This window comes from Penaeus monodon, chromosome 8 (genome assembly GCF_015228065.2).
Source record: "Penaeus monodon isolate SGIC_2016 chromosome 8, NSTDA_Pmon_1, whole genome shotgun sequence".
In the NCBI taxonomy this organism is placed as follows: Eukaryota; Metazoa; Arthropoda; class Malacostraca; order Decapoda; family Penaeidae; genus Penaeus; species Penaeus monodon.
In genome coordinates, this window is record NC_051393.1 from 30,760,601 (window position 1) to 30,772,440 (window position 11,840).

The window sequence follows — 11,840 nt, forward strand, 5'->3', positions numbered from 1 at the left end:
AGAGAGAGAGAGAGAGAGAGAGGGGAGAGAGATTGAGGATGGTTGAACATTGCTCAAAGGTGCCTCAGCACTCGCGTGTAATGTGAAGATAGCATTTTCTTCGCTTCGCTTTGGTCATCGTTAGAGGCTTATTGATGCTAGCAATTGGAGTGGGGAGATTCACCCAAATTGCAGAATTTTCGATAATGCGCCTTGATTGCTGTGGCGGAAAGGAAGGGTTTGAGAGGGAGACGCGCCATAGAACTCCAGCCAAGAGTAGGTAAGCCTCAGTGATGTGGCGTCAAGGATATTCAGGGCTGTACGTGCAGAGAGAGCGACAATCCGTGTCACTGATCGAGATGGGAAAGGACGGGAGTAGGGGGTGGAACTACGTAGGTTGTTTATGGAATTATTAGTAGTCATATATATATTTTTTTTAACTAACTGTCGTTGATCGAACAATAAATATTTGTCGAAAAATACATTCTACCTGTTTAGCTTCTTATTAAATCGAATTCCACAGAAAGGAAAAAGCTCTTGTGATGTGACATGAGAGAAAACGTAGAGCCTTCAAGGAACTGCTTCACGCCCTCGGCATGGTTGATTCTGTCGCGACGCGTTTGAACCTACAAACCTTTTCCAGCCTCTCTGTAGTCTTCTGTAAGAATCATTACAATTTTTACGTTGGTTAGTCCTCTCCTGTGGTTGCTCGTTTGCCCTCAAGCACCCCATATTTCCGTGAAGCATCTTTTGCACATGTTAAGCTCTTCCTCATCCGCCTCCTCTCCCCCCTGCTGTTCACACTTTCTCCTCAGAAGCCCCGAATATTCCTCAGGGACGTCCTTTCCCCTGTAGGATCAGTACCCGGTGTCCGTGCGGTCACCGTTTATGGTGGAGGGACATGGCGCGACTCTGTGATCTAATGGTAGAAGCCATCACGACTCGCTGTGCAACCCTGAAATTGGACAAGCTGCCGATCTTCTGGTGCTGTAAAATGCTTGACCGTAGCTGCCCGCAGCTGGCCTTTCTTATCTCCCTTCCTTTTCTATTTATATGCTTCCGTTCTTGCTCTGGGGAAGTGAATTCTAGCGATTGGTTTTGATAGCTTAAAATCTATTGAGTAGCAACACGTTTTTAGTGTCAACGTCTCTTCATACAACACCCATATCATCAACATCGCACACAACCCTCCACACTACATATCCTGCGACCAGCCTTTCCTCCGCGCCACATGACGAGAGTGGTGGCGGGGCGCTCAAGGTCCTGCCGTTACTCTTCAGTTTTGAGTCTTGCTCAGACCAAAGCTACTGCGTATTCGTCTGGGCCGCTCTGTTATGTGATGCTTCGTGACACGGGCTCGCCCGTGATTTGTCTCGAATAATATTCATATAATGTAAGATTGGTTAATTAGTTGAATGAAAATGCAACTTCGAGATTTTTGTAAAGACACAAGAGATGTGTGTGCTGACATAGCGTCCTTAACCATTTTACGTCATCGCCCTCCCACACGCGGCGCAACGATTCAGCTGTACCCCCACATCTGTAGAAGCTACGATGATTGCTCAGTTCGCCGTCGTGCATCGTCAATTGAAAATACGTTTGTGGCATGCACGAGACGACCTGGGCGCTATTTGCAGAGAAGGAAGGAGACGACTTGTGTGCGACGCCATTCTCATACACGATGCCTCGCGGCTCCGCAGAAGAGCATGTTTTAAGGACGCGGTAGATGCTCAAGGAGGCTACATGTGGCATTGTACTTAGTTCTGGTGGAGGTTCTTGGTTCCCTTTGCCCGTGTGGTATGATGGGCTATTACCTCGTATATCCAAATATTAGAGGCATGTTCTTTGCGGGTATTTTAGTGTGGCAGAGTTCGAGTTGTGGTTTCCTCAGTTGGACGCTGAGTCATGTCACACTGCACTACTACCTTGGGAATCTGATATACTTTTTTCCCCCCTGAAAACAGAAAGTACTTTCAAAGTTTGTCTTTTTCCCTCTTCCTCACAGTACACATTTTTGCCGCCACCATCAGAGCTAGGTGGAATCCTACAGTCGTTTTCTATCCCACAACGTTTGTTGTCCCCGCCCTTGTTTATTCTATTTCGCAGCTGAGGTTTTATCCGATAACCTCCTCACTCCATAAGAAAAAATCGCCCATAACACGCAGCCTCAACAGCCTTAAATTCTTTTCTGTGGTAACCATCTAGTCACTGCTTCAGTTGGGAGCGGAGGCCTCCCCAACCACGGCCCTAAACAACCTCTGGTCCGCCAAGTCCCTGTCGACATACCTGTAGTCTCGTGGTACCACGAAATGGCTCCACACTAGTTATCGCTTCCTAAATCCCTTGATCAATTATTTTGGGTTATGCATCGTTCTCCCATGCGGTTGACCCATGTCTTTCTATATAGTTATTATTGAACAATTTTTAACAGTGGAAAGATGAAGATAAAGTGATTAAGCTGATAAATGTGTGGGTTGTTCACTGCCAAGTGTCAGCCGTTTCCTTACTCTGTCCCCCTTGCTTCTCGCCCTTAGGCTGTCGCTGCCTCTCCCCTAGTCGGCAGAATTCGATCTATTGTTCTTGTCCTGCCTTGCTCTGCTTATTTGCCCTCCTCGTGTCCAGTCACACTGCTGTTGGTTATCGGGTCTGACATTATGTCTGCTTTTTATTATTTTTTTCTTTACAAAACTCATGCAAAGTCTAGTTTTTAGTAATAATTTTCCATTAATGTCTTCAAGTGTTTCTGTGTTTGTTTGCAAGGCGAAAGTCGTCTAAGGTTTCAGTTGGGCGACAAAATAAAACTCACGTCCAGTTATAAATCAGTGGGCACGGTATTAGTGGTGCTTATAAGAGGACCGGGAGAAACCTTGTGTGAATATCGATCAGGATTGCTAACAGAGCTTTTTCGTGCAAATAGGAGGTGATGACACTGGCAGTCGTCAGCGACTTAAACGAGTGGTACAGTATCCTGTCAGCACCTTCACGATCTTGTGGTCACAATGTGAACCATTCATTATACAGCTTTGTGATATGTCACCTGATTCGTATATAATCGGCATATACATCCATATATTAATTGTATAGTAAGTGCCCTGCCTTGTTTTTCCTCATGTATTAAGGCCATGTACACCTATTAGGTAATGAGGACTGTAGCATATGAATCGAAAAGTAAATGATTTCTGAAAATGGTGAAAATGGTAATTTTTTCTAGTATTTATTTATTTATTTGTTTATTTTTTACTTAGGCTATTCAAGTGAACTTCTCATTTCAAATTAATTTCCATACCAAGCCGACCTGATAGTCTGCTAGGAGAGGTAGTATTTATACTATAGGTCCATGCCAGGCATGTGGTTCAACCCCTGCATCACGCAGCGGTAGCCCCGCAGATCCCCTGGCAAGGTGGGAGAGGTTTCGGACTCCCATTTCTCGATCCTTTTACTTCGTACACTAATTTGTTTTCTTTTGCTTCCTTAATCCAAATTGACCTAGACATCACCTTCACATGCTTTTGTTGATGGGGTTCGTAAGATATTTCTGTAAAATAAAAAGGCAAACAGGTAGCGAGAAAAGAAACGAGGATTTAATAAGAAAGAACAGGTAAAGTCTTGGGCCAGAGCTCTTGAGTGGGGCCTGTAGGGAGCAGGTGTCCCGAGTCTGGTCCACGTGGGCATCTCTCGGTGACATGTGGGTGGCGGCAGGTGGGTGGTGGCGGTGGTTGTGGGAAGGGATGGGCGTCGGGTGGCAAACGTGGTGGAGTGAGTGAAGCAAGCGAAGGGAGTAGATGTGAGACGCACGTGGAAGGTGGGGCGCCCTCGTTCCTGCTAGCGATGCTTATTCGTTTGCAGTGGGAAGAAAATGGAAAAGTGTATTCGCCGTGCCCAGTCCGAGGCCCGGGTGTCATTCGAAGGTCTTGAATGCACCGCCGAAGGAAGTTACTGAGAGATGGCTCTAAGACGTTGGAAGTCCTTAGAGCGGAAATATGATAAGCTGGAAACGATACTGAGAAGGGAAAAGATAGAAGATCCTCATGAACTCGGGCCACATCAGCTGGAGGTAAAGGAGAGTTTTTAGATTCGTTAAGATGTTCACAAGGTACGAGTCGCTTACATGTATGAACATGTAATACACTGCGCGATTTGTGTGATTTACGCCATTTTTATAGAACTTTCATGGCAGTTAACATATTTAGGAGAGTTAGCAGAGAAGGAAGTGTAAAGGGTAGTGCTTCGATGTAAGCAAATTTAGTCGACAGTAATGAGCATAAGCGACAGTAAGCGATGGAACATGTCAAGCAAAAGGCGAAAGTCAGCAAATTACATCATTGCGTCCTGAGCTGGTCGGTAGGTGGTTGCGGGCCTGGGGGGGGGGGGGGGGCAGGGAAGGAGGGGAAGGAAGATGGAAGGTTGGGAGCATTGCGGCCTGAGACACGATTATCGTCCATAAAACTGTCGGATGGAGACAAGCGATTTTGTGTCCGGAGAGGACCGTTGCGGCCTCTTAGCCCGCACATTCTTCGAGTCACCCTTTAAGCTCACCGGTTTGCTGGTCGTGAAATCTTCAGTTTCATATGTTATGCGTGATTAATAAAGGCGCATAGTGTGGTCGTAGAAGATTGTACCAGAGTCGCGGGTTTGCTCTAGTCGGCCGTAGAAAAAGTGCGTCGTCGTCTAATCACATTTTTTTCGGAAAAAATCGTACGATTATTATTAGAATTTCACCGAAATGAAAAAGAGAGCATGGACTTGATGCGTTACATGCCCTGCACAAACCATGAAATGAAGACGCGAGTGCACAAGTCGACGTGGACACGCTTGTATGATCTCTCACGGGAAACACAAGTGTGCGTTGGTCGTTAGTTTGCTTATTATTACTTTATTTGTATAATAATTACTAGTTAAGATGTACTTACTTTCTCAAGTTCTACTGTTATTGGTCGCGCGGGAGTGTGCGGGTGCTATCCCCGCCTTACCTCACGTAGACTTTCACCTGTTTACGATCTTCGCGTTCTTTTAGAATATGCGAAATGTGTTTCGTTCCTAGTTCATGACGAATTATTCATCGATACAACGAACAAATTATTTCGCCGTGGAAGCTGTTCCCTAAAAGATCAATGTTAAATACAGGGATGAAGGGAATGCGATGTCTGTGTTTTGTTTTGTTTTATTATTTGCAGATAACTTTTGAATATGCAATGTCTGTTCAACATTTAACGGCCTGAATATATATGATCAACATAGACCATATATATATCAGTATCAGCACCACCAACAGTGAGCATCAAAATTAGTATGAGTACGTCATCAGCAAACTCAGCATCATTATCATCCCTTGACGTGGGTGTAGGCGGCCACTGGGTATCCCTGTGCGCTCACCCAGCAGACCCCACCCTCACCCAGGTATCGAACAGCCCGGCCTGCCAGGTGAACCGCGTGCTCGCGCCGCGGACTCGCTTCATTTCTGTGCTCGCTTGTCAAGATAAGGACCAACAAGATGATGTTTAGCCCAGGATAGACGGGGGTGGTTGGGAACCACTGTATCAGCTGTAACCTGGGATATTATGATACTTTTATGCAGTTATTAGTGTAAGAGTCATCGACCGATTGTGCCACCGAGGACTGCTGCAGCGAGGCTGTATCAAGAACCGGACCCCGTGTGGTGGTGCTGAGGTATCCTGCACCGCCACCACCCTCGGTCTGCCTCCTTCACCAGTTGTACCATTCTGCCTCCACTGTTGTTTGCGGTACCATGCCTTGCCCCCCCCCCCATGTACTGTTCTTCCCACAATATTAGCCGAGACAAGTCGCCGTCTCTCCAACACCGTCATGTTCCATATGCCATACAATATCATGTGATAGTGCCATACAAGCTACACTGCGCTGTACCATGCCAAAGTTAGGCTTTACCGTAATGTAGGCACGGCACACCTATCTCCTTATGAGACGAGATATTGACCTCTGGTCTCCAATATATGTAACACCACGCCATTCCCCACCGTACATCGCGCACCTCCACAGGCATCACTACACGCCGCACCAGCATAGAGCAACTCATCTCTACTTTACATAACGCCAGACAAAATCCCGAAGCTCTCCTTACCACCACGCCCATTCCAACGCGACAATACAGAGCGCCACCCCGCATCTCGGCTCTGCTTAGGTGGTGCCTCAATTTTTTTAAGACGCGCCACTGAACGGTTGAGAAGCTCGCCATAGCAACCTTAGCAAGTCGTCACGCTCAACAACAGCCTCTCAGCTTTATACTACAGTGCTGGTACGATGACCCACTTCACTGTACTTGGGTACCACAATATTGCCTGGCTGGAGTCCATGCATCGGGACCACGCTTCATAACGATCCCAATACAGGCTAATTGCCAATACGCAATACGCAGATCTGTCTCGCAAAGAGCGAGGATGCCGGTGAATACGGGCGGAACGCATGAATTTGTCATTCTTCGTTAACCTGGAAAATAGGAGAGAGACTGGAGGGCTACGTTCGCTTGTTCGGATATTCAGCCTTTGGGGAGGACTCGTATATTTGAAGCTGCGCGCTTAGGATGCGAAGTCGTCCATAGGAATATACTGAAGGCCAGGGTGTGGTAGGCGGCAGCAGGCGCGCGCTCGCTCTTCGCAGCTAGCGTGGTAGGCGGACGTGGCCCTTACTGTTTCATCAATACTAGAGCTTGTTGATATGGGAACAGCCGATGGTATATGGTTTGATGCAACCGGTTTCCTGGTCGTTTCGGTCTGCGAGTGTCGGAGGAAATGAAGGGAGACAGCGAGACCATTTACCAGTGTTTCATTTATCTTAGATTTTTACAAATAAAGGGGAACGAACGGTCTAACAACTCACTTTTGCTGTCTTTCATAACCTCAGAAGAAATTAACAAAAAATGAAGCTGTTTTAATATGTTGCCTTCGATTTTGGAAAGTATGTGCCCGCCTAGGATGGGAGGGCGTTACTGATGCCAGGAATTGAAGAGGTAATTCCATCCGTTCATTTTGAGGGCTTTTGATGCCTTGGCTGGATGGCTGTGCCAGGGGCAGCCAGGTGCCACAGCGGGGGCTGCGAGCACGGCGACGCTGACGACGGGACAGGAAGGTAGTGTGCGCGGCCGAACATCCGGAAGTCGTCTCGTTATTTGTGAAGGCCGGGTAATATCCCCTTCCCCTCGCCCCTTGAAGTCCGACAAACGCGGGGTTGCTTCTGCACGTATCCCAAGGGCGCTTTATCGATGGCGAGAGAAAGGAATTGATGTTCAGTACGTCAGGAATCGATCAGGAAGTAACGCAAGTGGCGGCAGGGAGATGGTACAGGTCCGGTTGCCAGGTCGTGTGAGTGTAACCAGAGTGACGTGGAGCAGGAGCATGGGGCAGGAGGGCGCTGTTGCTGCAGCTCTGTTATGGCGGACTGACTCAAGACGGGCTTCTAAGATAACCTACAGTGCTTGCTGTTGTAGCTCACGCACAGGACTAGCGAAAGAAGATGCTTAGTTCCGCTCCTACTTAGGGCATGCTGGGAGAGGGAAAGGAGGTCGAAATTCATAGATTTGGGTGGCTTAAGAATTCGAAGCTACAGTAAGGGAAGGACTGGAAGTATGTAATTCCTTCTTGAGAGATGACGGGTCGCATATAATGCACGAAATGTTTCTTTAATAGTTCGTGATAGTAGATGACGCTCTATTTTCATTAGGATGCCATACGTAGATGTATCTATAATATACAGTTTATGATTCTGCAGACTATTTCACATTATTTCTTTGGCCAAACAAGTATAGCAATTATAGCTGTAATAGATAGTGAAATCTATTGTCGGAATGCACTTTGATGACGCGTCGGCCCTGAAGGAATGACATAACGTGCGAGATGCGTTGTGTGCGTTACAGGAATGTTATAAGGTTTCGCACGCATGTGAAGTGGAGGAAGAGCATGCACAAAGTTTGAGCGTGGCCAGGTGAACATTAGTGGGCGGTTCTTGCGACCTTTATTTAAGATGCTGAGGCGGGGATCCGTGTGCACAGTCTTAGGATAATCGAGGATACTGTAGGCTGGTGCAGGACGTGGTCAAAGGGGATATTGTAAAGGCAACGCATAACTAAGGGTGCGGCGTCGCTCTGGCAATCGATCCACAGCACCATGGCGACCACACGGCAGTCTCACCAACACTCACTCCCCACAACCCCGCCTCCCGCCAGCCTCCAACATACCCTCCCCCAACTCACTTCCCCCTCGCACTACTTTCCCCCTTCACAAGCATCCTCCAACACTGCCTCTCCTCCCGATCGCCTACAGTTTCCCCCGAAATAAACACCGACACAAATTACTCCAACACGCCACTTCCGTCCACCACCAGCAACATTATGCTCTTGATCTTCACCACGCTCTTCCACATAAAACCTACAGCAGCCTTTACCCAAGTTCCGACATACCTTTTCCTCCTGACCCCCCCCCCACCTCTGTACAGTACATCACCAACACATCTGCTCACCTGTACCCATTTAAACCTCCAAAGCCTGAACAGTTCCTCCTCAAAGCCGAGTCTTCTCCACATCCGGCACCACCACCTCCTTTCCTTCTTTTCCATCTTCGGCTTCACCGCCCCCTTTCCTCCTCCAGCATTCTTCATTCCTCCAGATTCCACAGCTCTTCGCAGTTCTCTGACAACGCCATCCTTAGGTCACTCCTCAGTATTCCATGCCACCATCATCCTCCGTCGCCTCTATAAGGGTCTGTCACGCCCACCAACCCCCTAGAGGGCCCAGACAGCTAGGCTCTCCTAGCACATCCTCCACCTAAAGACCTATTACGTCCACACTCCTCTTGGGGCCTCTTACACCTACGCTTCCTTATAGTTTCCCCACCCCCCACTCCCACAGTCCCGAAGACCCCTCCCTCACCCATAGCAGCCCAGAGGAACCCCCTTCCCCCTGAGCGTGTCCTTCTCGGCACCATTCATTACCACGCCGACAATGAGAGGAGCCGTCTCATTAAGGAAACATTCCACCCCGCGGTCCACCGCTGCCTCCTCCCTCTTCCTCCGTATCTTCCTCCTGCACCAAGATGTCGATCCTTGCCTCAGCGCTCCGTCGCCTTTCGATTACAGTTACCGGGACATGTATGCCTTTTTGCCTTCGTTTTTCACATTGATTTTATTCTGTCTTTCTCTACTTTATTCCTGGCCCAAGCGCTTACGAAAGAACGTAGGTTTGATGGTGCATTTGTCGGTGTTCTTGGCAGTGGAGGCAGTGCGCCCGTGACGAACACTTTCACCGGCGCGCCGTGACGTGACCCCACCGTTGCACAATGTTAAATAACGGAAACGTTGCGTCTGTAACGAGGGAGAGCCCTCTACACCATGTAGCGGCGAGGGAGTATGGGAGGGATGAGGAAGGAGGGGGCTGCTGAAGCTGCTGCTTCTGGGTGTAATAAAGCTTGCGGGGCTCAAATAGAGGGAGCTTTGTGTTTCGTGCGATTGGAGGAAACTTAACGCTGAAGTACGTAGATGAAAGGAACATTATAGGCTGGGGAATAGTTTGCAGTTAAGGAAAGGATTTGAAGCTGGTTATTACTCGTATGAAGGGAGCTCAATGGTCTTCTGGTGACTATAGGTGAATGTAGCTTAATGAGCATTTCATCTTGTAAGGACCGCAATACTAATGCTCATATAGACAAGGGAACATGGCTACGCTAGTTCCTCCTGTATTAGCTTGTAACCTGCATTACCTATTACTCTGTTGACAGCGGTATATCACTATCACCACCGCTCCTGCAGCTGCATTAGTTCGCGACTCATTGTGTTCCCGCTATGCTGTGAGGCCGCCGCCACAGCCATCATTAGAGAGATTTCCGTCATTACCACGGCCATTTTTTCTTTCTCTGCCAGACTGAGTTATCGATTTGTATTCCAGTAATTTCCTCGTTCAGTTTCCACGTATAAAATTGCTAGTAGTTGAGGATTCGTCCTATTTTTATATTTTTTATTCATATATAATATATATATATATATATATATATATATATATATATATATATATATATATTTTTTTTTTTTTTTTTTTTTTTTTTTTTTTTTTTTTTTTTTTTTTTTTTTTCAAATTGCGTTATTGAGAGCGAGGGCATCGCGCCGCATCGGCGAGCAGTATAATACTGTGCGAGTGCGGGTGTGTCCTCCGGCAGGGCGTGTGTCGTTCCTTGCAGCTGGCGTGTCGAGACGAGCCGATGCAGCCTTGCGTAGTGCCACGTTAGTATTGCGATGAAATATATGTTTGTACTGTGGTAGTGATGCGATATTTCCGCATTCCTGGTCCTGTAATTACTCAAAGTGGTTGTTCTCAGCACTTCGTTAATACTGTATCTGTACATGTATACTAATACTATAGGGCTTCGTACAGTGTTTGGTGCTTATGTTTGATGCACACCTGGTCTCGCGGCCCCTGCACTCACGCCACCAGCACCCGCTCTGTCCTCTATTCTGCCCGTCCCTAACACTTGTCGCAGCTAGGGAGTCTTCCACGCCAATTAGGCGTCTGTGAAACCTTTCTCTCTTCCGGCACTCATGCTGTGGAGCCAGTATGAGTTCCACACGGTGCGAGGAAAAGGTGTTGGGCGGCGATGGCGAGGGGGGGGGGGGGTAGTGAAGTGGTCAGGGCAGAGGACGTCACCAGGCGCGGACTGGGTGCTCGCTCTTCGGTGTCCATGGTGACGAGCTGATGACTTGGCACCCTCGTCGCTGCCGCTGCCGCCGCCACCGGCCTCTGCACTGCGTGTGGACATGTATTAATCATCCGCATCCTCGCCAGCACGTGTTGCTCCTGACACCAGCCACTGAAATTGTCAGCTGTGCCAACACCAACAATGTTGCTTATACCAACCGCGTCACTATGAATCACTGCGACTCGTCATTTCCATCAACAAGAATGCAACAAGGCCTCCTAACCGCAGCCCACGTTGTCATTATCCTCCGGTACTGAAATTTCTATCGCTGCTTGCTACTTTGCTGTCCTCATCCTTTCAGGTTCCAGTTATAATTTACTTTATAGTTTATATTCTTTCAAATGTGCAGTACAGGTAGGATAGAATGTATTTATTCTTTTTTTTATGAATATTTATTGTCATCATCATCAATTATTGCTGACACTATTATTTACCTTTTTGTCAGCATTATACTAATACAGTCAGTATTGTTTTTACAAATATTTGTATTATTGCTTTGTTGACATTACTCATTGTGATTGGGTAGCTCTTGACTTTGCAATCACGTACGAACAGTTCTCGATATTGATATCAGTTTATGCGATTACGGAGTGATAAATAGTACTTGTTCGATAATTGGAATTATCTAATGCCAGAACTCATAGCTTTAAAAGGAAAAATATCTTGTAGAAGTTATGAAATTATACCTTTTAAGGTGGATGGCAGACTGACATGCTGACCAGGTCTCACGAAGGTAGTGTTCGTAACACATTCTCCGTTGTTTCAGATCCGGCGCATCAAGGCGGCGGAGGGGGCGGGGGAAGGCGCGGTGCAGCAGGGCGAGGTGTCCTCCTCCAAACCCACACTCCTCCCTAGCCAGCGACTCGGCCCGCTACTTCTCGAGGTGAGGACCACTGGCCGGCTTACCACGCTTGGTGTCGTTATTAGTGGCTTGCTAAGAGTTCGTCGGAGCCGATTTTTCATGGGTTCTGGGCACATGGGGGCGATTTGGGGGGTCTTTGGCATAAGTGGCGCCGATTGCTAATGCAACATACTTGATGTTTTCAGCTTTGTTGTGTGACTTCAGAATTTGGTGTCTGGTTCGATATAGAACTACTGTGTTATAAATGAAATCATTATCCCATACTTGGTTGTTTATAAATGCCGAGA

At 47.5% G+C, this 11,840-nt stretch overlaps 1 protein-coding gene across 1 annotated transcript in view; it reads left to right on the plus strand.

Moving 5' to 3' along the window:
- The window catches only part of LOC119576306 (trithorax group protein osa-like), a gene marked incomplete in the record, with an annotated part of 91,382 nt that overhangs the window by 44,746 nt on the left and 34,796 nt on the right, over positions 1-11,840 (plus strand). Inside the window, 1 exon segment of the mRNA XM_037923926.1 lies at positions 11,458-11,574. Coding sequence (XP_037779854.1) covers positions 11,458-11,574 — 117 coding nt within the window.